Source organism: Ceratotherium simum, chromosome 3, assembly GCF_057802395.1.
Source record: "Ceratotherium simum simum isolate JZ-2026a chromosome 3, ASM5780239v1, whole genome shotgun sequence".
Taxonomy (NCBI): domain Eukaryota; kingdom Metazoa; phylum Chordata; class Mammalia; order Perissodactyla; family Rhinocerotidae; genus Ceratotherium; species Ceratotherium simum.
Window position 1 is genome coordinate 48,950,365 of NC_141902.1, and position 26,433 is coordinate 48,976,797.

The 26,433-nt window shown below is 36.8% G+C and overlaps 1 protein-coding gene across 10 annotated transcripts in view; it reads right to left on the reverse strand.

Annotated features, from left to right (window-relative positions):
* Positions 1–26,433, reverse strand: part of WDR72 (WD repeat domain 72) — a 299,038-nt gene that overhangs the window by 165,273 nt on the left and 107,332 nt on the right. For 9 of the 10 annotated variants that reach the window (XM_087427411.1, XM_087427430.1, XM_087427406.1 and 6 more), the window contains 10 exons: positions 25,348–25,426; positions 24,078–24,252; positions 23,354–23,430; positions 22,180–22,299; positions 20,778–20,959; positions 20,331–20,427; positions 15,512–15,653; positions 13,621–13,866; positions 10,823–11,043; positions 7,866–8,061 (listed from right to left, as the gene is read on the reverse strand). In XM_087427411.1, coding sequence (XP_087283537.1) covers positions 7,866–8,061; positions 10,823–11,043; positions 13,621–13,866; positions 15,512–15,653; positions 20,331–20,427; positions 20,778–20,959; positions 22,180–22,299; positions 23,354–23,430; positions 24,078–24,252; positions 25,348–25,426 — 1,535 coding nt within the window. The remainder of the gene's footprint in view (positions 1–7,865; positions 8,062–10,822; positions 11,044–13,620; positions 13,867–15,511; positions 15,654–20,330; positions 20,428–20,777; positions 20,960–22,179; positions 22,300–23,353; positions 23,431–24,077; positions 24,253–25,347; positions 25,427–26,433) is intronic. The other variant, XM_087427436.1, reaches the window with a different exon arrangement.

Sequence of the window (26,433 nt, forward strand, 5' to 3'; positions counted from 1 at the left end):
ATACACACACACATATATCTAGTTAATTTAAAAAATAAAGCCAGTAGTCTCACATATAGTAACTTATATCTTTTTCGAAACTTTGTGTTAAGTATCATCATCATCGCCATGAGGAAACTAAGGCTCTGATTAACTTAGTGATTTGCCAAAGAATACACAAATTAACAGTGGCAGAATCTTCTGTCTCTAAATATTAGGCAATAACATTAGTTTGATACATTAGGAGTGAATAATGAGTCATATGAAATGACTTATGCTTACAGAAGCTAAATATTTTTCTTTAATTTTCTATTAAATTCAACAGATATTTGTTGATTTCTTCCCATTTGTCAGGTGCTGTGCTAGCTTCTGGGAATAGAATAGTGAACAAAACAGACACAATTCTTGCCCTCACAGTGTTTTTAGGCTAGTAAGGAGGACAGATATTAACCCTGAAATCATAAGTATGAAATTGTAAGTACACCGTGCTATGGAAGCAAGTAATAAAAATCTCCCCAACACTAACTTGCCCTCACCCCCGCCTCCAGCCAAGAGCTCAGAACAGTCATCAGTACATTTGGGCACCTTAGCATACTCCACAGACCACTTTCTTAAATGTCGCCCTACATTTTTTCAAATTGTTTCAAAGGTACAAATTTTCCCCGATTATACTGAAAGCTCTTTAAGGAGAAAGGACATATGTGATAATTCTGGTATACTTCAGAGCGATATGCATTTCATCAGAACAAGAAATAATTATTGAGCTCAACTAGAATGGAGACAAGGAGATAGGGAGGCAGGGACAGTAAAACTTTAAGTACAAACTGGTATTGTAATATATGAAGGATTTATAACAAGTAATAGCTAAAATTTGTTCAGTGTTGACTGCCATTCAGAAATGGCGGGTCTTTGAAGAGTTAAAAGTGGACTGGGGTCATATAGATTGGAAAGGGTAGACCAAGAATTCAAACCTAGCAGTCTGAATCCCAGGGCTCACGGTCACAACCCCTCTGGACACTAATTCCCACTCAAGACATTAAGCTTTGACAATTATGCAAATATTTAGTAGCTAAGCTGCAGACAAAGTTCATATACACAAGTATGTACATACGCATGTGCACACACACAATACTACGTGAATCAAAATCTCAAATTATAGTGTAGCTGTGATAACTAGGGCCAAAGAAGAAGAAATAAAGATTCAAAAAATAGGCAGTAAACTAAAAATACATGTTGAGCGATAACATCAGTAATTATTACAATAAAGAAGAGAAGGTCTTGGAAAAGGTGATATAGGAAAAATCCCACCCTGTGCTTTAATGTATCCTATTTTTCTTTTCTAAAAACAATCACCCCAAGGGGGTTCCACCTGTAAACTACTACAACAAAATAACATGTCTTTGAGAAAATGACATACTGGAGAGACTATTACCCGCTGGATGCTGCATACCCAAAACCTACCTTTAACACGGGATAATGAAAGTCATACTCTGATTGTGCTGACAAGGCAGTTGACACAACATAACTTTACCCCTATATCTACAAAGGGGTAACCTTGATGAGAAAACCAAGCGAAACTGTCCCTGAGAATGGTATAGTTGGTAACTAGTGGAATTTTTAAAATTTTATTTTCTAACTGTATACTATAAAAGAAGGCAACCAAGTAAAACTTATGGACTGGAAAATAACTTACCCATGCAGTGACCTTGTGTGATATTTTGGTGTGGCAAAGTAAGAATTTAACTACATAATTCTATTCTGTTGGGGAAAATAGGACTGCATATTTCTGGGAAACAGTGTCCTGCATATATCCATATATCCCTCACCCTAAACAACTAAAACAAACTCAGATCTTTAGTAGAAGATTAAACATTGGATATTTTCTAAAAATATGGCCTATTAGGTATTACTTGACAGACCTCATCTTACCTTTCTTAATAGTTTTATTTTTTTAATTTTCTTTTTAAGACTATTTATTTTGAAACTACGGAAGAACAAATGTTTCATTTACATAGCATCAGAGTAGAATGAATAATTTTCCAGCTAACTACTACTAATTTCACTAAGAAAAAGAAATTAAGAAAGAGAAAATTTAATACCCGTGGTGAAAATAACTCTAAAATGTATTATCTTCTTCCTTACTTCCTTAATTTTATATGCATAGGCTTTGTTCCAATGGTCTGTTTATAAGATGGTTGTTTTAAAATTCAGAACGTGTTTTCCCACAGAAACCATGTCATAACCAGAGGGTTGATCCTCAGGCCATGCTACAACAGTAAAGCTTCCTGCTCAAGGTCACACAGCTCACATTACCTGAGCAGAAACAGGAAGAAATGAACAAAAATAGACTCACATGGACCCTGAGTTCTGCACACTCATTGGCCAAAGACTTCAGTCCCCTTGAATTCCACGCCCCAAGACGCTTCTGAGATTTCCTTAGGTCTGGAATCCACCGTGGATGTAATATCTTTAAATATTCCTCCCGAAGCCAGGAATACCTGGGAAGGAGAAAGGCCAGCCCTCCGGCAGGAATCATGGGAAGTAGACTGGCAGCTGCCCAAAACCCATGCAGGCATATGTAAGAGCTTCCTCAACAGGGGAAACAGTTTCATCTTTTTTTGGTAACTGTCTTCTCAGGAGCACAGGAAAGACTGCCCTGAGCCGTGATACATAGTTTTGGCTCCTCCCTTCCCGTCAGCTGTTGCTTCTGCTATCAAATCGCCTGCCACTAACAGTTTCCCCACTTGTAATTTGCTGTTTCTAATTTGTCATCTGAGAAATCAGATGACCAGAGGTGTTAGAACTGTGTGTAAATTGAGAGTCAAGCTCTGAGAGACCCTCTTCTTTAAAAGAGCATTAGCAGGTTTCCCGGCAGCCTTTTTCTTTTTTTTTTTTTTTGGCTTCTCAGAGCTTTTCTTATCGAATTCCCTGCTTGACAGTTTCAAAAGGCTAACCTCCATCTGCAAGAGGTGCTCCTGTTGTTCGGTACAGTGGAGATCACACCAGAACGAAAGAAAGAGACACACGTTCTAGTGCAGGTGCCCAACACCTAGCCTGGGGAGCTTCAGACTCAAAAAATCTGTGTTCTATATCTTCACTAGCAAAATGGGTATAACCATACAGAGTCGCTGAGGTATAATGGATTAAAAATTATAAACTGCTTTAGAATGAGTTATTATGAAAATAATGATCTTTTAAAAAAAACTATCATCATTTTTAGGAGTCTATAAACTACAGTGCAGGGCAAATCCAGCCAGCTGCCTGTTTTGTAAATAAAGTTTTATTGGAACATAGCCTCACCCACTCCTTTACTTATTATCTATGGCTTCTCCTGTGCTGCAAGGGCAGAATTCAGTAGTTGCAACAGAGATCATATGGCCCACAAAGCTGAAAACATTTACTATCCAGCCCTTTCTAGAAAAAATTTTTCTGACTATCTTATCAAGAAATGTTTTATTTTCAAGCAAGTAAGGTTTCCATTTCCCCAAAAAAAATCCACTTGCCTAGTACGGCGTATTTCACAATACAGGCCATAAGCTTAACAGAAGACCTTCAATAATAATAATAACAGTTATATTAATAACACACAAGAAATTCATTACACAAGTTTTCTGCTATGTAAATCCATTACTGCGAACAGAAAAGTCCTCAGAATTATTTTAAATTCAATTCTCAAAAGAATAATGAGCTCAGAGCTGAGATTTATTTCTGGTGTGTGTTTTAGGGGAAAAAATCAGTACTACATTATCCCTATTGTGTCTCACAGCAATGAGGGTGACAAAGCTGCCCAGAGTTGTTAGTGCCAAATACACTGTGGGAGCTAAAATATTAATCAAAATGACATCTCCAATTTTTCCCCTTCCTAATCACGCCTAAACATCATGGGACATCTGGCCAATCAATAAGCAAAACTAGATGCCCTCATCACTCCCAAGCTGGCAGCACTGCAGTTTTAGCCAGAAGACGAGGGCCCTCACTGTTAATAAATACTTCCTTTCTCCAGTGTCTGCTCTCCCATGAGATGAGCATGCCCACCTATGATCCCAAACTCTACCCTGGCATGCACCTGGTATGCCACCTTCACAGAAAGAAATACCTTTTATGATTTTAAGATAAAATAGGCAAGGGGGTAAGTGGCTCTAGAATATGTTTGTGCATTCTACCAAAGAGAATAAATAAATGAATGAATAAATCTCACGAATAAAGTGAGAATAGGCTGTTATAAAGTGTCTGTGAAAAACTGAAAAAGTCTCATATCCCATTCTCCACACCTGGGGAAAGGTGGCACAGGGACTGACCTTTGCCCCACCCCCCCAATCTTCCAGCAAGGCAGGCTTTTGGCACAGTTGAGATTACTTTTGGCCTCGAGCCTCTTCCCCTGCCTTTTCTTTCTAAGCCCTTTTCCCCCAAACCCTTATCCCACTGGCACTCCTATTTTCTCGCTATGAGCTGTGGAGTTGCTCTAGTGCTGAAAGAGCTGATAAATGCCTTCGTGTCAATTTATTCCTCCTTCAGGTATTTAGAGGAGGCAGAGTGCTGGAGAAATGGAACAAAGAATAGGTATGTTCACATATGGAAGTAAGTATGAACCTTTTAACAAAGCTAAAAGGCAAAGATCCAGGAAAAATTGGCTCGAGTAGAAAGTACACAGACTTACACCTGAGAAAGTGAGGTGTGTCCTGGGAACTCCAGAAATCCTAGGGGAGATTTGGAGAAGAAAGCTAAGGACGTACCTATAGTTGGGCGGCCATGATCTAAGAGCCACCACAATTGGCCAATGGTAAGGTGAACTCATTTGTACTCAATCTACTGAGGTCCAAGAACATTTGGATTAGTTCATTCATTCATTCATTCATTCATTCATGTGCCAGGCCTATCAGTGAACAAGCATATTCTATGACCTCTACACCTCTTTTCAGCAGAATCGTTTTGGTCTCAGCTGGTATTTTTTCCCCTAACTTTATGAAACTGTAAATAGAAAAACTTTCTGATCCCAGATTTTCCCACCTTTACAGGAAAGGGATGAAACAGAAATCAAGTAGAGTAAACATGATGGAAGTATCTTAGCCAGATGAAATTCATCTTGGGAAAGAAAAAGTAGTTCATTAAATTTTAAACAAAATTGGAATTGCAGGGGTTAAATTCACCACAAAACAGAGCCAATACCAGATGGAATGAAAGAACAACACAAACTTACTCAAAAGGAACGAGTGTGGTGAGGAAAGTTAGGCTGTCAGCCACCTCCACCTAGTGCTGTGGGGCTCAAATAAGATCATCAACGGGAGGATGTGTTGACAAAGTGAACAGGCACATTACAAATATGAAGGCATCGATATAATTATTAGTAATATTTTCACCAATTATAAGCTCTACCTTAGGTTAGTTAAGGTTGTTTATAAACTATTAATGTAGATAACCAAGAGATAAGCAGCCTCACAGCCTCATTTGGAACAAATATTCTACAGGTTAATTTGGCACTAAATGTGCATCTTATTTGATAGAGCAATTCTAAAACAAACTTTTTTATGGAAAACAATATAAATAACCAACTATAGGAGATTCCTGAGTTAAAGTACGGTGAGTCCACTGTGGCCTCTATGCCAATTATCGTCCATTTGACAACCTACTCCATCCTTTCCCTACCCTTCTGTGTCCTGCTCTGTGCCCCTGGCCGATGCCTAGAACTGAACATCCTTCCCTCTGACTTCCAGTTGGATTAAACCAAAGGAGCAGACGCAGAAGGAGAGAGAAGAAAATTTCTTCCAACTCTGTGTCTGAGTCTTGCATCTCTGGTCAGAGCTGTTTCTCTTCCATGACTTCAGGCAGTGACCACTCCTCCTGGGCTTCAGCTCGCACTGGGTTCCAGTAACACTACTTTCTCCTCTTGTTGCTTCAGCCCTAGAAGTGGTAAGAGCTTCCTGACACCAGTGTGGGGCTGATGGGGGCCTCTCTATCCATTCCTTGTCTGTTCCCTAATCCCTATCCACAACCCTATAAACAGTCCTTTCATTTAAGGCTCTTCATTTGACCCACCTGGGTTGAATTCAATTTCCTGCCAAGACCATGACTAAAACACAACATAGACATCTATTTATTGACATAGCAAGATGTCTGACAGAAAGTAGATCAAAATATTAATAGCAGTTATATTTAGGCAGTGGAATAGGATTATTTGCTTTTCATGTTTCTCTGTATTTTTCAAATGTTCTACAACATTTGGTTACATATTTGGGGAGTATAAAAAGAAATAATAAAATTAAAACACATTGTGAATAAATATGGTCTCAAGAAGTGCTAGTGGTTTGGCTTCCCTCCCTTACTCCCCACCCCATTAAAAAATACACAAATAAAAAGTTGCATAACCTGAAATGTATCCTGATGGGGCAATGGAACCATAAACACTTGTAAGTGCTCAGATATTTCTTTATTCTTGCTAGGTTCTATTTTCTAGGAAAAATATTTTGATTAGTAAAAACAATGCAATTGTACACATTTATCAGTGCATGTGTTCTACAGACTCATATTTCACAAGCAAAAGTCAAGATTCTGCTGCATTCTTTGATAATAATAATAATAGTTAATTGTTACTAAGGGCTTAGTACCTACAGGCCCTGTTACAAGCACTGTGGGTATTAGTTTATTTAATTCTAACAGGAAGGCAGTATTATCACTCCCATTTCACAGACAAGGAAATTGACACGCAGAGAAGCCAAGTTATTTGTCCAAGGTCAAATAGCTCTTCGCTAGCAGGTCCTGGAGGCAAGCCCAGGATTTAGAGCCTATTTTATCCATTATACTGAATTGTCACTCAGATTGATAGATTACCTAAGAATTCAGAACTCTCCTAATTTGTCGTATATCATTTAGAGAACAATGGGGACCCTCGTTTGGTTCACTACTTAGTAGCTGTGTAGTCTTGCACATTTACAAATCATAGCTACAAATTCCTCATCAATAAAAGGAGTTCCAGTAACTCTTCCACCTACCCTAGAAGTTATAATAATCTAATGGGAAAATGAGCACAAAGCTGTAAAGCAAGGTACAAATGTAAGGCAGCATTATGTTGCACCCTCAATAGGCCAGTACATTAGCCATCATTATTAACACACGAAAGTCAAATGTAAAGAATATAGCAATTATTTTGGTGATGTATGGCTCTAAACTATATTATAAACTATCCAGTCTGTTAATAACACCCAACATAAAACCACCACTGATTAATCAATAAAAATCATGCAACGGCTTCAGTGAAATGTACTCTTGAGCGCACTCGGCTGACTCACATGCATTAATTACCTCGGCTTATTTGATATGTTCCAGCATTTACCTGAAGTGCTTAACTCTCAATCTTAAGTTATTCAGTAAAACTTTTTCAAAACTTTAAAGTTCAAACTATACATTCTCTATGCTACGATATCAAAAGTTCAATTGAGCCACTCAATTTTCAGTTTCCCTGACTCAACTTTTTGGAGTTTTGTAATTAATTATATTCCATTATTACTGATCATCAATTAGCTCAAAATGTTGCTGAGATGGTGAGTATGCTGAAGAAGGCAGAATTTAATGATAATTTGAGACTAGTAGGACACTAAATTTCTCTCTTGTTAATAATTAAAGTAGATATGTTTTTATTTATAGCTTCCAGAAATATCCGGCTCATTCCTGTGCATTGCCCTGTCAGCTTATCATCAGTTGGTCAGGATCTGACTTAGGCCCTTGTGTTTTATTTTCCACACACGCCTTCAACTGAAGCCATTAAATGCAGCCCAATCAAAGGTTAAAGAAAGTGAGGTCATCCCCACTACTTCTCTGGAATTCTCTACCCAGTCAAATGCTTTGATGTCATAAATATATAAAAGATGAAAAGGGCTAAAATTTCAATTTACCTGTTTCAATTTCCCAGATGTAAACAGAGTCATCTGCACATCCAACGATTAAAAAATTCTCAACCGGGTGCCATTTTATCATCTTCACAGGGAAAAGGTGTTTCCGGGCACGCAGGAGGCAGTTCTTCCCCTCGAGGTGAAGGACAGTCACGGAGTGGTCACTGCACACACAGCAAATTACCTGATCACTTCTTAGCTGTGAACAAAACCAGTATTCTCGTGTAAGTAAATAGTCAAACGCTTTCTCTAAAATTAAATCAGATTTTTTCCCCTAGTAAAATAAAATTTTTGTTAAAACCCCATTTTACAAAGGGACATTTCTGCTTGCTACAGCACCTCTCCACATAACACTCTACTGAGTAGATTTTAAACTCAACAACCTATCAGGAAGGTCAAGAGATGCAAGTGAAAAGGAGAATTCCAGGCCAGATCTACTTATAAGATAAATGAAGGACTTGACCATCACTCAGCAAATTCAGGCAGTGAGGCAGACGTCGGAAATAAAGCAGAGTAAAATAAACCCCAGAACTAATTTGTTGCCACAAAAAGAAGCTATTTGTAGACACAAGCTTAGGCCCAAGGGTATCATGAGCTGATATTTTCCACTTAGAGCCTCAAAATGTGATTTGGTGCTGTTCCCAGAACTCTACAGATTCTAATCCAAACAGGAAACTCAGTGTAGACACAATCTAAAAGAGGTAAGCATTAGATAGTTCCAACTGAATGTGAAACTTCAAAGACACAAGGACCAAAAATAGGCTCCCAGAACAAAGATACTTAAGATACTTTTTAAAAAGTCAGCATGTGGTTACCTTGAACACAGTTTAGGACAAAAACCATCCGTGCTGGATGCTTCTGAGGCTAATCTGGCAGTTTACAAGGCACCACTGTGTCTTACCACGAGGGCCACGTATTAGGCAGCCCATGGATAGGGGTAGATGGGGTGGGGGGCGGGGAGGAGGGAAAGCAAGGAGTGGCTCTGCTACATTCTTTGTTTCTTTTCTAACCATCTTGCTGTGTGGATTCTCAGACTTTCACTACAGCACCTAGTCAGAGTTTCAGCTGCTGTGTTTAAAGCACTAGTTGGGCTCCCTTGAAAATCTCCCAGTGCCCATCATGGTCCTCTTTCTGTGGGGCACTGGGGAGCATATTATTTTTCCTAACTCTTTTTAGAGACTACAGAAATCTCGAGGAAAAAAAATCACAAAATGGCAGGTGTGATAGATCTGGATCCTGGACTTGTAGAATGGGGCAGATGGCACTACCTCCCCACCACTACCTCTTGGAGAACCTGCCCAACTCAAAGCCTCTGTCCAGCCCAATGTGCTTAAGGAAACTGACACACACACACAACATATGAACACACACACAACACGTGAACACAGATCCTATGGCCAGGAGTAGACATACACTGGAGACTCAGACTAGGCCAATCAAATTCTCTTTTCTAGGCATTTAAAATTGTAAAGCCAAAAGAAGTCATAGGAAGAAGCAAGAGAAAGGAGCAATCACAAAAAAGTAGAGTCTTTCAGAGTAAAGGACTCGAAGAGTAACCTTGGTTTCTGAATTTAAGTCCACGTTCCACTGGGTCCTTGCTGTAGTATTTTGTCTTGGATGTCTAAAGGACAGCCTCTCCTCTCAACCCTGTCAACAAATTCTCTTTTTATTTGACTTGGTTTGAATGGGTTCTGATCCTTAGAGTTAAAGCGTCTGTGACTGAGGCAAAAGTAAAAGGGATCAGGTGTAGAATGGACTTGAACTACCTTCTTGGAGCAGAGAGAAAAAAATGACTTAAAAAAAAAGGGGAGAGGAACTTCAGGATTAAAAGACATATCAAGGTATCCCAAATCACTATGTGGAAGTTTTTTTTTTTAAAGTCACTTAACTTTGTTTCATTGTTTTGTTTAATCATTCGTGTTGCTGAAATATTGCTTTCATTATGTCTTACTACAAAAACACAGTGTAAATTTTCTCTGAGTTTACTTTGGAGCTGATTTTTTATAATATTATTATGGAGAAATAATTTTTTCAAGCCAATCAACTAACTTACAAACTCAGGAAACTCAAAAGCTGGTTGTTCATATTTTAACAAAGACATCAACTTTATGGAAGCTGAATTTAAGTTGACATTGCATAGAAAATTATACCTGAAAGCATTTCCTTTTGCCTGGCACAAGCCAGATGCTCATAAATTTGTTAAAACTCACTCTTTGTTAAATAAATGAAAGAGCAAGTAAAAATCTATCTAAGAAAAAGAAAATGTAACTATTGATATTGTTATAAAAGCAATTTTTTTGTGTGTGTGAGGAAGATCAGCCCTGAGCTAACATCTGCCAATCCTCCTCTTTTTGCTGAGGAAGACTGGCCCTGGGCTAACATCCATGCCCATCTTCCTCCACTTTATATGGGACGCTGCCACAGCATGGCTTGACAAGTGGTGCGTCGGTGCGCACCCTGGATCCGAACCGGCAAACCCCGGGCCGCCGCAGCGGAGCGCATGCACTTAACCACTTGGGCCACCGGGCCGGCCCCTAAAAGCAAATTGTTGAAGGCAACAATTAATTTCTATTTATAGATTCGTTTATATTTGAATTGTTTTTACATTGAGTGTTTATTGCTTTTATTAAAAAAGAAAAGATAATTCCATTAAAAATTAAGATACATAACTAGGGAAAAAAATTTAAGTACTTAAAGAGAATTAAGTTGCTTTTGTAAAGCCAAGAATTGACAAAACCTTCGCTTTAGAACCAAATTATTTGTATAAGCTGTAGTAATAAAATGCATATAAAAATATTAGAAAGGAGTGTATAAAAATCATCTAGTTTTATTATGGGCACATAGAACTTTTTTTTTTCTGTGGGAATAGGGGCTATTTTTCCTTTTGTCTTTTAAACATTCTATAATGTTATATAACTTTTGAACTTATGTGTTATATTTTACTCTTTATCTTAACTTACTCTGAAGTTCTCTGGTGACATCAAAAGACTTGTTACTGGACCAGCTTCCAAAAAGAATTTATGCAAAATTTCTTCCGTAAAGATATTCCACAAAATGACACTTGAGTCCCGGTCCCCGGACACTAACCAACTTTGGTCTAATTTTGAAGAGAGACCATGTGGATAAAGTAAAGAAGTAACACTTTGGTGATGGCCTTTGAGAACTTTGTGAGGAAGGGAATCTGGAAAAGAACCAAACACCAAATAATAAAAAAAGTTATTTTTGTTCAAGAAATAGTCCTGAGATTTTCCTTTATAAATTTTTAATGTAAGGAAACTACATATAATTAAAGCTAGGCAGTTGACTAAGAAAATTAGTGAACAACCCTTAGACCATCTCAAAAGACAAGAAGGTCATCATAAGCCATTGATGAAGCACTGAAGTTGGTTGTTCAAAGTCCACTAATTCTTTAAGGCTGTCAGCAAGTTACTAATTCCAGTACCACGAAATAGCAAATGCTGTTCTAAAAGAATGGACAATTCATACATTTTTCCTCTACAAAAATAAGCTCTGAACATTACTGCTGTCCTTTAAATTAGCATGACCAAGTCTGTAAAAAAGAAAAGCAAAGTTTCACAGAACATTTTTGCTTTAAAAGATGTTGGAGATTACCTAGTTCCACCTCATTGTGTTACAGATAAAGTATCAGAGGCTCAGAGAGGTTAAGTTGTTTGAATCCACGTGTGAAAAAGCACAGCAAAATGTTTAAGAGCATAGCTTTGCTGTTAAACAAATCTGGCTTTGTTTTTCTGGATCTATCACTTACTAGATGTGTCACCATGGACAAGTTGCATCTTCCCTCTAAGCCACAGGTACTGCATCTGAAAAAATTGGGGTAATAATAGCACTTACTTCACACAAGACTGTTGTGTGGAATAAATAAGATAATGTCCATAAATTCTTAGCACTGAAACTTGGTAGGAACTTGGGTATTTCAAACCATAGCTGTACTAGAACACAGAGCTACATCCAGTTTCCACACTGCTTCTTCCTTCATCGTTAGCTAAATCTAAAAAAATTGGAGAGGAGTATAGACTACAAACTCTCCTTGTTCAAATTGAAAATGAGTCCCAAAGAATCACTATTAATTCTATTAAAGAATCATTGGTTACTTCTACTCCATCAGGTACATCCTCACTTGATTATCCCCTAGCAAACCAAAATGAATATTAATTCAGATGTTACAAGTCAAACGTAGGTTTCTGCTTGTTTTCTGGACAAGATAAATCAGCCTAGATAAAAAATGCTAAGGTCTTAAGCTTTTTCACTAACTTTTAACAGCAGCCATTGAGCTGTACAGCAGTACACTACCTCTCCTCAGTTTATTGCTATTCACACCTCTGCTGCAGTCAATCACTGAATCACAAGTTAGTAATACTTAGTAAGTAGCCAAAGTAAGCTGAGAACATAGTAGGCAATTTAACAAAATTATTTTTAAAAAACTGAGATTTGGTCTTTACCCTTAAGGGCCTTGCAGTCTAGTAGGATCCACACAATAAAAAATGGTATACAGGGGCCGCCCTGTGGCTTGGCGGTTAGGTGCACGTGCTCCGCTACTGGCGGCCTGGGTTCGGATCCCAGGCACACACCAATGCACCGCTTGTTGGGCCATGCTAAGGTGGCGTCCCACATACAGCAACTAGAAGGATGTGCAACTATGACATACAACCATCTACTGGGGCTTTGGGGAGAAAAAGGGAAAAAAAAAGGAGGAGGATTGGCAATAGATGTTAGCTCAGGGCCAGTCTTCCTCAGCAAAAAGAGGAGGACTGGCATGGATGTTAGCTCAGGGCTGATCTTCCTCACAAAAAAAAAAAAAAATGGTATACAACTTTATTTACACACCCCCAAATCTCAATCACCTCCTACATTTCCTTCTTTTACCTAATAAAACTTAAATGCACAATTGTCTTTATTTAATAGGTATTCGCTGTTGTACTGCACAAAGATGTATAAGAATATACTTATATTTCATTAACAAAGAAATAAAAATTAAAACAGGAAGATACCATTTTCTCCTAATTGGAAATCTAAAATTTTAACAGCACACAGTTTTGGCCAAGGTTTGGGGAAAAAGGCATTCTCATAGGTTGTTAGTGGACACATACATATATTCATGTATGTTCTTTGGAGAACATTTTTAGACGTATTTTCAAAATTAAAAATACACATAAATGTTGATCTAGTAATTCTACTCCTGGGAATTAATTCTATAGATATACCCACATATATATATATGCAAAGATAGTTAATTCTGCTTTGTCTGTAGTAGCCAAGACTAAAACTTAAACACCAATTAATAGGAGATTTTTTTAATTAAAATTTGATTATTATTAATCACTTAAGCTCATAAGGAATGTGCACCAAAATATTTTAAGATTTGTTTAAGGACATTTCAGTAAAGTGTGTGGTAAAAATGCTTCTATTTGTATGACATAATTAAAAGAATGCATACTGCTATGTTGGTATGTGTTTGTATATGCATAGAAAATTTTGAGAAGGGTATAAAGAAACTTATTAGCAGTTGCCTTTGGTGAAGAGAACTGGAAGAACAAGGAAGGAGAGAAACATATTTCTCATTGTATACCTTCCACTTGACTTTTTAAAAAATCTAGATGTATGTTTAACATTAAAATATATACACATTTATTAGAAAATACTAGCAAATCTTTTAAGCTTCAGCAATCTTCTTATTACAGCTTGTTAAAGTTGGAACTTAGGTAAATTAAATAAATAGGGTCAAATAAAATTCAATGACCTTTTAATAAAGAACCGCCTTCTAGAAGTCCTGCTTTGGCAGCATTCAAAGCCTGTGTAATGAAAATTGTCCCATCTTCACAGCCACATATTAGTTTATCAAGACTTGGAACATACTCTGATGAAGTGACTACCACAGTTCCAGTCTCATCTTTAAATCCAGAGAAGTGATCAATAATACTTTGTGACATGGTATGATGCTTATCAAAATTATCTTGAAGGGTCCAGGTAGTAGTTATTGGTATCTCTAAAAGGAAAACACACAAAAAAGAAAAATTTGGTTTATAAATTCATCATGGATATGGAAAATATTATCAAGGCACCATCCCTTGGGTTACACAGAGGCTCCTTTGCCATCCTAATAGTGGGCTATGGGCAGAACAGTTCTCCCACCATCCACTGTCTTCATCAAAATGCTATTTTATTAGTCCTCTGTCCTTAAAGGAGCCTCAGAAGAATAGATGTATATTAGTGCATTCATTTTAGACCTAGGTCAACTGAAAAGAACTGAGAAACTCTCGCAATGATGTAAAATGGTGGACCAACCTCATGAGTTCTCTATTTGCCTTTATAATGTTAAGAAGGAAAACTGAGGGTCTATTAGTTGTGTGAGGTAAATGGAAGAAATTTATTCTTTAAATGTCAAGGATATGAATATCTCAAAGTCATATCAACCCCCAGGCAACTATCTACAGCTACCAAGAGAACTGGTTATCATTTATACAGCTGACCACCCAAGCACTTGACATGTGCCTCAGGTAGGCTCAGAAAGTAAGACAGGCTTGGCATCCAGAAGCAAAGAAGGCAAGTTAAAGCCAACCTACCTCGCTTTATATAATTTATTAACCAAAAGGCCTCCTTGACCTTGAAGTACCCACGCCACAGTGACTGTGAAAACCTCAACCTCGAAACTTAGACTAGCACCAAGAGTTGTCATAGATTTCTACGGTTCTAATTATAAACAAGATTGGCTGGATGCTTAATTCTGCTGCCGGGAAGTAGAACAGACATGAGAAATCCTAGAGCCACCGTCAAGTAGTCTCAGCAGTGGGCATGGTATACTTTTCAACTCTTAAAATTGAACTTGTAAGAAGAAACTTTTCGACACACCATACCAACTTCTAAGTCTATTTCCTGACCCATTTCTTATTAATCTAGGTCTATTATGAACCATTTTGAAAACATTTGGAAGAGAAACACTAAAATTTATACCAGTAAACTTGTTAACCAATGGAAACCCAGGCTTAGAAATTCAAGTAGTGAGAATAGAGACCCTGTTTCTGCTGTGCCCCAGACAATCTCACAGAGATGATTCACTGATTTTGGAACAAAGGAAAAAGAGTAAGACAGAATTCCTCAGTTTGGAATACATAGCCTCAGGAGTTTGAAAGTTCTCCACAATAATGTTTGCTTTGATGAGTTCAGTTTTGTATTTGAAGGAAAGTTAAAATAAGCAAATGCTGAATCATCTAATTATTCAAATTGCCAAACATTTTAGTGCCCAAGTTTCTGTCTGTGCTTGTAGTTCCAAGCAGCTGTAATAATCCCAACAGAGAAATTGTTTGAAAAAGAGTATAGGATATGGACACGACAATTTCAAACATAAAAATATAGTGTATTAGCCTATCCTATATTCATATTGTCAGCATTCATTTCATTTCAATAAAACATCATTCACGTTAAATTGATGTTAATTTGAAGTATATTGGTTATATTGTTGTATAAGATCTAGAAGCATCATGTTTACATCTGTTTATTTTGGCATCTAATGCATAGTAATACACAAGAAAATTTTTCTTGTTTGTAGCCTCATGTAACTCAACTTAGAAAAACAGAGTTAATTATAAACTAGTTCTCAGCATACATGTGATTAGAAATGGAAATTGTCTTACCTCTAGGAGAACCATCAAACTTGGATACAGGAACATCAGGGATGTGCCACAAAGTAATTCTTCCTGAGACTTCTCCAGAGAAAAGTACCTTATAAAAAGGCTCTTTCCTTTCATTCATGTAGCCCATAACAAAGGGATTGCTCTGGTCCAAAACAAAAAGTTGGCTTTTATGTAGGAAAAATATCAAAGTATAAAATAACAGCCACTGTTTTTTAAATGGAGGAACAAGACTTCACAGATGAACTAAATTGTTTCTATTTATTTCCCACCCTTTCAAAAATTTCAAGTGAATTAAGTGACATAATCTCTTACTTAGGACAAAAAAAAATTTATAAAACAGGAAGCAAAGTCATCAGCTAGACTTCCAAGAGTTAACAAGACTATCTAACATTTATTGAACATGTTCTATGCATGTATTACACATACTGCTTGGAGCTTTACATGTGTTCATTAAGTAATCTTCACGATAATCTGTGAAGTTGGTACTATTATTGTCTTCATTTCACAGATGAGTAAACTGGGAGTGAAGAGGTTGATTTATCTAAGGTGATATAGACAGCAACGGGCTTTTTAGTCCAGTAATTTTGACTCAAGAGCCTATATCTTGATGACAATACTCTACTGTCCACTAAGGAGGTCTGATTTCCTTATGGTCCCTTCAGTTCCAATTGTACTTAATATAGCAACGACTTATATTTGTATGGTAGTTTTGTGTTATTAATATGCTTTCCATTTCCTGTTGACCATTTTTCAGTTTTAACATACTTGATTTCAAATTTTCCAAGTGGCCACAAAGAAAAATAAGTCCATAACTTATAAAAGACATATATTTATATTAATATGTAATATAGCGTTATATTACATATATGTATATAAATAGTTATAATTTTGCTGAGGCAGAGAATATTGGGCACCAGCACTCTGAAAGATGCTTTCACTAGTGAATGAATCTAGAATCTCCCTAGTACCTCAGTGCAGTGCAGATGTTCTTTGGGCAGGCTTGTATCTAAAGATTATGCACAAGAGATCAAAATGGTTAAGTGATTAGAAAAACAAAACCCCAAACTTCTCTTGATGTACAAATAAAAGGCATCCTGAAAAGAAAGCCAACTGCTGGGTGCTAGAATTAAAGAAATCTAAGAAAGTGGTAGTTCCTCGTCAAAAGATAAAGATTTGAAGGTTCAGATTTAGATATATTAGTGGAAAAATTCTATAACATATCTTTAGAGAATATTAAGGGACAAAATATTGCTATGTTTAATCCTCACAACAAAACTACAAAGTAAGTAAATATTGTTATTATTACTGTTATGGAGATAAGGAAGGTAAAACAGGAAGAGAATAAGAAACTAATCCAAGACCACGCAACCAAGATATGCAATCCTTTATAGTCTCAAGAAATGAGAGCATTGCAGAAGAGAAAACAGTTCCAATGAAGTCAGTTCTCTGAATATATCTTTTTTTTTTTTTTCGCTGAGGAAGATTCGTCCTGAGCTAACATCTATTGCCAATCTTCTTCTTTTTGCTTGAGGAAGATTCGCTTTGAGGTAACATCTGTGCCAGTCTTCCTCTATTTTGTATGTGGGTCACTGCCACAGCACAGCCACTGATAAGTGGTGTAAGTCTGTGCCCAATCTCCGAACCCTGGCCGCCAAAGTGGAGCATGCCAAACTTTAACCACTAGGCCACTGGGATAGCCCCTTATCTTCTATTTTTTTAAAGACTCAGAAGACACTTTGGGGTCTTATAATTCTCATGGCCATGATTTTTGTAGGTGTTAGAAATGTTGTTGATAAAATGTGGTTAAATTGGCTTCTCAAATTCTCTCAGCCTTTAGGAACCTTAGAATTGACTAGTCCAACTCCCTTGTGATTTTGACACGGGAATGAAACTCCAGAGAGGCTGAGTGGTGACTCAAGTTGGTGGCAGCATGTCTCCTCCCTCCCAGCTCCACACTGCCCCTACAGCCCACATTCTCCATGCTGCTGTTATCCCCTCTGCCCTCTGCCCTCTACCATTCTTTACTTGCTCACACCTACTCCTTGACCCCTCGATCCTCCTCCTTCCTAGAAGTTCCCTCACCAGTTCTGCTATTCACCTGAAAACCCCCTCAGCCCCTAACCATATGAATTCTGATTTTTCATCATAGTACCTGGTACCCATCACAAGGAGTGTGGAGCCTGCAAGAGGTAATAAAATAGTCATTAAGAGTGAATTCTCTTGGGCTAACTGCCCGGATTCAAATCCTGGTTTTAGCACATACTAACTCTACTAAAAGAGCCAAGTACTTGATTTAGGCAATTTACTTAACCTCTCTGTGTCTCATTTTCCCTAACTGTGAAAGAAGGCTAATAAAAGCACCCGCTATATGGGATTACTGTCAGGATTAATGAGTTGACAAACGTTAAGGTGATTAGAATGGTGCCAGGCATTTGGTGCATACTCAATAAATATTAACCATTCTTATTATCCAGTTCTCAGAACAATTGAGAAACTCACTCCAAAGACACATTGCCAGACTCTGGGGCCAAACTACCTGGGTTCAGATCTTGGGAATTAACCTCTCTTAACATCAGTTTCAAAATGAGGTCATGGTGGGAACTCATGTAAATAAGGCGGTGTGTATGTCTGACATAATAAGGACTCAATAAAAGTTACCTATTATCGTCATCTTTGTCATTACTCTTAGTTCATGCTCCCAAATCCCTTATCTGCAATTCTCAGGCAGTTTCCATCCCAACTACTCCCATCTCAGCGCTGCACTCTTACTCCACAGCTAAGACCCGGGGAAGCCCAGTTCCTCATCTCAACAGTCAGGGCCCCCACCACAGGTCTCAGTGATTATCAGCTGTGATTTGAAGCTAAGGATACTCTCATAAAGCTACTGGAAGGAAGGCAGAGTCCTCATTCTTGCTACTACAACTTCATCAGCAGATATGTTCCCGCATTACAAATGGGAACTCTGAGAACATGTTATTGTCACACACTGAGATTTAATTCTATGGTATTATTCCAAAAAAGAAGTCCAGTCAATACTACTTGTTTACAGTGCACCATTTTCTAAGCTCACTATATTTATTGAACTCATCTCCCCACCTCACCAAAATGCCTTCATTACCTTCTAACTGCAGGAGAGACTAAGAAGTCTTATATTTAGTGAATATTAATGTTTTGAATAAGAAGAATAATGTCTGACTTCAATTTCTTGGCTGGATAAAGGACAGGCAAAGGTCCCAGAATGGGTAGACCAGCTTCTTTCAGTTTCAGATTATTCCATTCATATTTCACTGGCTTCCAGTACTTCCCACTTTTAAGATACAGAAACAACTGTGATTGTCTTCACAAGAATTATTGAGAGAAGACCCATAAATCTGTGTTTTCACATTGTGAAAAACAAAGCAAGGTAGCTTCCCATGAGATTATTATTTTTAAGTTAACTTTTAATTGTACTTCTGCCTTATAGTTACGTATAGCATTGCTATTTTCAGTAGACTAGAAGTTCCTAAAGGACACTACTTATATTTAGCTTGTAGGCTAAAATGTGCTTTATAAAAATGCATTCTGGAGCTAGAAAGGAGGAAAGGACAGGTCCTTAAAAAAAAAAAAAAACTAAAAATGCCTTTTTGAGTAAGCCACATTACGGCTTTTGTGATCAACAGCAAGACAATGCTCTATTGTCACCCACAAATGATTTTAGAAATAGTGCTTGATGCCATAATTCTAAAGTTTGCCTGTGCCCCAGTGGCACTTGGAGGCCTAATTTTTGGCTGACAGCTTCTTAATCAAGTTTTTGCAACAAAACCTCACAGATATGTTAAAGGGACTATCACTGAACTATAGGATTTCCAACAGCTATGCTGTCTAATTAAGCAAACCATCACTCTGTAAAAACTAACATACTTCCTTGGTTGACACATCAATAATTCAAAACTCCTCCATTCTCAGTGAAATACCTTTTTGGACAATTAACTGATGACTAAATCCAAAAAAAAAAGACACTTTGGCTAACATTACTAAAATAAAGTAACTGCTTAAATTTTCAGGCTTCAGAGAGTGTCAAAGATATAATTCAGTCAAGTAAATGCTGACAATTATATCCTCCACTCTCTGCCAGAAACCATAATTATATTTGTTTTAACAAGAAAATTTATTCAGAAGAATAGCTACATACATGTGAAAATGATCTCAATATATAGTTAAGCAAAAAAAAAAAAAAGCAAGATATAAACCATTTGATAAAGTTTAAAAATTGGAGTAGATACATCAAAATGTCAGTAACGTTGTATCAAACCATCTATCAAAAGGGGCAGTGAAAAAAATGTATGTGTGTATGTATATGTATTTGTGTGTACATATATATATATAGAGAGAGAGAGAAAATAAATATGGCAAAATGTTGACAATTAGTGAATCTAGGTAAAGGGCATATGAGTGATCATTGTACTATTCTTGCAACTTTTCAACTATTTGAAACATTTCCTATTAAAATAAGTAAATACATATAATACAACTATTTATAGTAGATATTGATGGTGGTAAAATTAGGAATTTTAATTCCTCCTTTGTTTTTTTAACATTTATAACTTTTTTATAATAAATATGCATCGTTTAGTTAACCAGACTTAAAAAATAGATTTTTTTTAAAGGCAAAGTTTCCTCTTCAGTAACCATTAACAATTAGATTTGATTTTCTCGTTAACAACATGATGTGATTCTTCAATTCAATTTTTTCTAGCCTGAGTCTGTTACAGACAAAGCAACACTTATCTAAGAAATGGAGTGAAATAGCTTTGAGGCAGTCACTCTTTTCTTGCATTACCTTATTTTCTTGCACAGAAGTAGAGCACAGTAAATGAGGATAAATGGTCTCTTTAAGCACTCTTCCATCAGCAGGGTATATGCTTTTTGAAAGCCCACTGCGTGGTGAAAAATAAAAAGCGAAGTTTAAAACTTTGGGGTTCTTTATTAGTTTTTTTTTTTCCCCTCCCACTTTCAAAAGCCGGATGGTACCATTCAAGTTTCTAAACTCCAGATAGAAATTGTTGGGTTAATAATTACAAGTGACTTTTTGAAAACCCAGCACCAGCTGTACAAGTTATACATGGTTAATCTCATTCCTTCATCCCCTGCTGTTTTATACAAAGACTGAAGCCTACCAAAGCCCAGAGTAAATCTTCTAGTGCCAAAGTTGTTTTGTTCTGGTTTTTGATCATGGGCAGCATGCAAGGATTTTTCCATAATAAACCTCCCAAAGTTCATTTTCTACCTGAGTGTTTTGTATGCCGCTCCCATCTGAGCCCACCTGTTCAGCAGCTGATAGATATAACTGTGACCATCTTCTGTCCAGATGATGATTCTGTGAGCAGCAAGCACCTCTCCACCAGCAAAGAACTGCCCACTGCTACTAGCTTCTGTCCGCAGAAGGGAAAAATCACAATAATCATAAACCTAAAATACAAAATTAATGATGCACATTAACAAAAGCTTACAATCTAATCTGCCAATGAGATGAAAGACAAATTATGCTCATCAAGACTATTTTGGGCCGGCCCTGTGGCTTGGTGGTTAAGTGCGCGCGCTGCGATGCTGGCGGCCCGGGTTTGGATCCCGGGTGCGCATCGAGGCACCACTTCTCCGTTCATCCTGAGGCCGAGTCCCACATGCAGCAACTAGAAGGATGTGCACCTATGACATACAACTATCTACTGGGGCTTTGGGGGGAAAATAAATAAAATAAAATCTTTAAAAAAAAAAAAAAAAAGACTATTTTGATGACAGTGTTAATACAACACACCAAGTGTTAATAAAAGGCCAAACTGTACACATGTATGAAGATAATATTTTACTAGTACTTTTTTTTTTTTTTTCACATTTCTCCTAAGGTAAGTTTCACTGGATAAACTTCATCTGACTATATCATTCCAGAAAGTGCCCATTAAGCACAAAGACCAAAAATCTCAAAATTGCTATATAATTTTGTTATTTCCATATAGATAGCCCAATGTTAACATGTGAAAATTTATCACACAAAAAATGTTTATACAGAAGAAATCCTTTTTTAGACCATGCACTTTATATCCATGTACTTTATATTTTTGTTCAAAAATATATTACCAGCATATAAGTAAGACAATATAGTTTTGTTAACTGAGCCAAGCACACGAAACGTTAAAGAAAAAGAGGATGCTATCAAACGATGGTAACTTAGCTTTTCTTTCTTCTTGAAGACATCAGTGAATATATTCACAGGAAAGGAATGTATATTCCCTAAAAACAAATGTGGTGACAAAGCCAAAAAAACAAAAAAATCTAAAAATAAGATCAATTTATGTAGATGAAAAGTATTAGTTTTCTTTTTAATTCTAAAGTGTAGGCACCAACTTTGAAAATAATCTAGAGATAAATGCTCATTATTACTATGGTTTGTTATTAATAAAATTAGGATATGCTAGCATACATATAATATCCTGGGAAGTAAACAGCTGAATGTGGGGAGTGGAAGACTTACGAAAGTCAGTCAGAAAGACAAGTCATCCCATTCTCTGGTAATAATATTATAAAGAGTTTGTATCATATTTACATTATATTCTTATAATTGTTGCACTGAACAAGAAAAAAACAAATTACATTTGTATATCACTGGTATTTATTATGTTATTTTATAATACCTTCCAACACCTAGAAAATACCACCAATAGAAGTCTCTCTGTATATGTGCAAAATCGTATTGTCCGGCAGTTCAGGGAGTCGAGAGATTTGGATTCCTTTTCATAGACATCTTGCTTTTCCTTCAAAAGGAATCAAAACATTTTAGTACTAGTTTTAGGTAATCTATACACAACTGTATGAGAAGACTTACTCCCCTATACACCTGAAGTAGATCACCGCCATTATTATAAAATGAAGAGTACCCCAGTTTCCTTTTGCAAAGAAGTTACTTTGCAAAAGAAATTGTGAACAGGAAACCCACTTGGATTCAAGCGTTCATTATATATAATCATTCAAGAAACATTCTGTGAGAGACTACACTGGATGCTGAGAATGAAAAGATAAGAATAAGTTATTGACGTTCAGACATGGCAGATAGATAAAATTTTAAAAAAGTAAAATAATTTCTTAAAAACCCTGCAGTATCTTAATTGCTAAAATAGAAAAATGAACAAAGTGCTTTGAAAAAACAGAAGAGTGGCCAACACTAAACACATAGAATACTATTCTCAATAAGTTTCTGAAAATGGTGGGTGTGTTTCTCGGGCTCAGTATGTCAACACGATTCTTAGGCTTTCTCAACCAAGAAATTCCTAAGGAGGGCCCAGCGCTCCATGGGGCAGCTGAAACAATTTTGTCACCAGCACAAACACTATGACTGTTCTTTTGTCCATCACCTCAACTTGTAGCCTGATGCCAGGGAGCAGGTGAATATACTGGACTGCCAGTGGATGTGACCCCCAGCTGTTCATAGTCGTCTCCCTGCCCCTGCTCATACATCCCAGGAGACAGGGGGTGTATGAGATATTCTACTGTAAGGGACAGAAAGATATTCTTTTATGATGGTTTTCTTTTTTTAATTAAAAGTGTGATCTGTGTGTGCATATGTGGGTATGTGTGTAGATAAAGACATTTGTATATGCAGGGAGAAAAGGTTGAAAAGTTACAATCCAACTGTTACCAATGCTAACCCCTGGGAAGAAGGATGGGGGAAGTACGGGGAAGTAACATTTATAGACTTCTATATTATTTGAACTTTTAATAATGAGCATGTAATATCCCTATAATTAAAAAATTTTAATAAATATGCTTGAAATTGGAGGGGAAAAAAAGAATAGAGTTTCACAAGCCAACCTGAATGCTGTTGATAGATGAAGAGAGATCCCACACTTTGAGTTCACCAGTTACTGATACCACCAAGAGAGAATCTTCTGCAAAAACAGCAAAGATCACATATAAGCTGACCACTGCTATAACTGGTTGCTGTAAAGACCATTTCATAGTCATTCGAGGATGATGCAGGTCTATGTAGGTGGAAAATATTCAGCTTTTTTTTTAAATAAAAAATAAACATTTAGGTCATATTTTAAAATTTCAAAGTGACCCCCCATGTAAAAGGAGAACACCACTAAAAACAGAACCACCTGCAAAACATCATGTTGGCAACCTTACTATTTCAGAAATAAATAAAGAGCCAGTCTTCCCTTTCCTGTGTTGTTACTCATTACAGAAATTAAATTCTCTTCATCGCTACATCCAGAAGATACAGAAGGGCAAAAGTTCCAAGAGTCCTGCTAATCCACAACAAACACTTGCTTGTGAATCTTAAAATGCACCAAGCATAACTGTGTCAGGGAAACACAGGGTCTCCTCTTTCTACTTCATCTTAATTTCTTGCTGACTTTCCAAAAACTTGAACCACTGGCATGAGTGTTCTCAGTTTTTCTTGATCTAGCTTAGAGAGCTATCCCCACTAACATAAAACAGCATTCTGAACTCTTGCCCAATAATTTAAAAATAGTTCAAAACTGATATTTTTATACGCAATCTCTTATGTTATATAATATCCAACTATTACCTTGTATTCTCATGGAGTGGACAATGCACATGCAGTTAATCCAGTCAGGAGACTGAGATGATGTAAAAGTGTGAACAATAGCCAAAGTTTTGGCATCAATTATAAGAACGTCTTGATATTCTCCACAACACAGAAGCCAGCCTTCTCCTGTCATCCGGAATGAGCAGTGATAATACTATGCAAATAGAATTCAAAGCAAAAATTTAATTATCACCAGCAATTAACATATATTTGGCTGTGTGAAGACTTCTTTGGATTTTAGTTTTATCACCTATTCAATTAAGGTATTAGACTGAATAACAACTAAAATTTAGTTCAACTATTCTACACTTCTAAAGTATTGATTTTGCACTTTAGTCTTATTTGTGTTTCATCATTTTTCTGGAGAAAGAATCTTTTGGGAAGAAGGAATCTTACCCCAAATCATGGAAAGCTCACAAGTATATTATTTCTGGAGTGCTAGGTAAAACTAAACAACAACAACAAAAACCAGCTTCCTTATCCTGGCAATGTTGCTATGTGTTAAGAAGCAATAAACGTGTTTGAAGAGCTTTTGAGGAATTCTTGTGCCAAATAAGTTATGAGAATGGCTTGTATTCAAGATTGAGGAGTATATTCTACCCTGGATGAGCTCACTCACTGTGCAGGTTTTGGTCCCAGAAAGGCGTTTGTGAATGTTGCAGTGCATGTCATCAATGCTAAAAGCAATGAGTGAAATATATAAAAACACTGTCAGCACCATTGGAATCACACAACTACCTTACATAGACAGTTGCAGTCCGCCTACCAAAAGCCAAAATCTGTTTTAAATACTGGGAAGTGATTGTAAAGTTTATGGCTATACCTCTTGCTCTCATTTCATAAATAAGAAATTCAGAAATTAAGAATCTATCCACCCAAAAAGGTTAGGAAAAAACCACTTTTTTACTTTATAAAATATTACACCGTTAAAATGGAATCTTTCTCTGTGTGTGTCTGCGTGTGTGTGTGTTTTGTGAGGGTACCTAAGGAAAAATATGAAAACTGTCTTTCAAATTTATCTACGTTGAAAGATACAGAAATAAGAGAAAGAATCAGGAAAAAAAATTGGTTGAATAATAACTTTTGGGAAAGAAAAATGCCAAAATAACAAATGATAACTACTTTAATGACAAAACAAAAATTTAAGAAAAGCATATCTTCCAAAGACATTTCTTTATTGTGTGCATAGCAAATGCTCTAAAGGAGCTGTAGAATCCAGAAATGTTCTGAAGGAAGCGAATGTACTTACACAGATTGCCGTGTGCCTGTAAGGAAGGGTGGCCTTCTCCACACACTGTCCGTTGGTGACATTCCAAACACACATCTCCCTAGCAGAGATAACTTTGTATTATTCTCTTTCATTTCCACTCAATTGGCTGGAACAATTTTTGTGCCACCAAGTTTTTCTTTAGTGCTACACTTAAATGCAGCCTGATTGTTTATGTGGTTTTTTGTTACAGATTACTGGGCAAGAAAATGTTTTGGTCATTAGCAGGGATGACATACTGTATCTGTGTCTTTTTGTTTGAGTAATTACACCTTGCCTCCGGCCTACAAACTTGACTTTAGCACCAACATGACCCTACAACAAATTGTGGGGATACAGGGATCATAGCGTGTTAGAGTGACAGTATAACAATCTTTCCACGGAAACTGCATCCTCTTGAAAGTGGTTTATTTCACTGAACTTAAAATTACATATTCTGAAAAGCATAATGTATCAAGTGCTGCACATTGTGGAGCAGTGATATCATTTTTGTAAAAATAAACAGTGCCACCAAGAGGCCTCGGTCTATCATTGATACGGTTTATTTGGTCTGTCATTGATAAGGTTTATTTCTTTGCTTCTCCTGAAATCCTTGCCACTTAATGTTTAGAAAATTCTCATTGTTTAGAAAACTCTGACTTGGTTACATTAATGTCACAAAGAAATAGACACAGTTATGAAATACAGCTACAAAATACATCCAGTGTAAAGTAGCTTATATGATTTCTGTTCACAAAAAACAGAATGGCTGTTTCAGAGTGGTTTGGTAATATTCTTCTGCTTTGACAGTTTTAACACATAAGCAAAATTATCCATGGAAGAAAAATGAAAGCTTTATCAGCTTTAAGGGAGAAGCTGCTATTAAGAAGCAAAAGATAAGGGCTAATAATGTTAAATGCTTATGCATTCGGTGATTTGCAGGCTTTTTTGTTTTTCTAGCCAAACAGTGGAACTCAATCTTTAAATCGGTGGTTCTCAACCTGGGGCGATTTTGCCCCCCAAGGGACATTTGACAATGTTTAGAGATATTTGCGATTGTCACAACTAGGAACGCACTACTGGCATCTA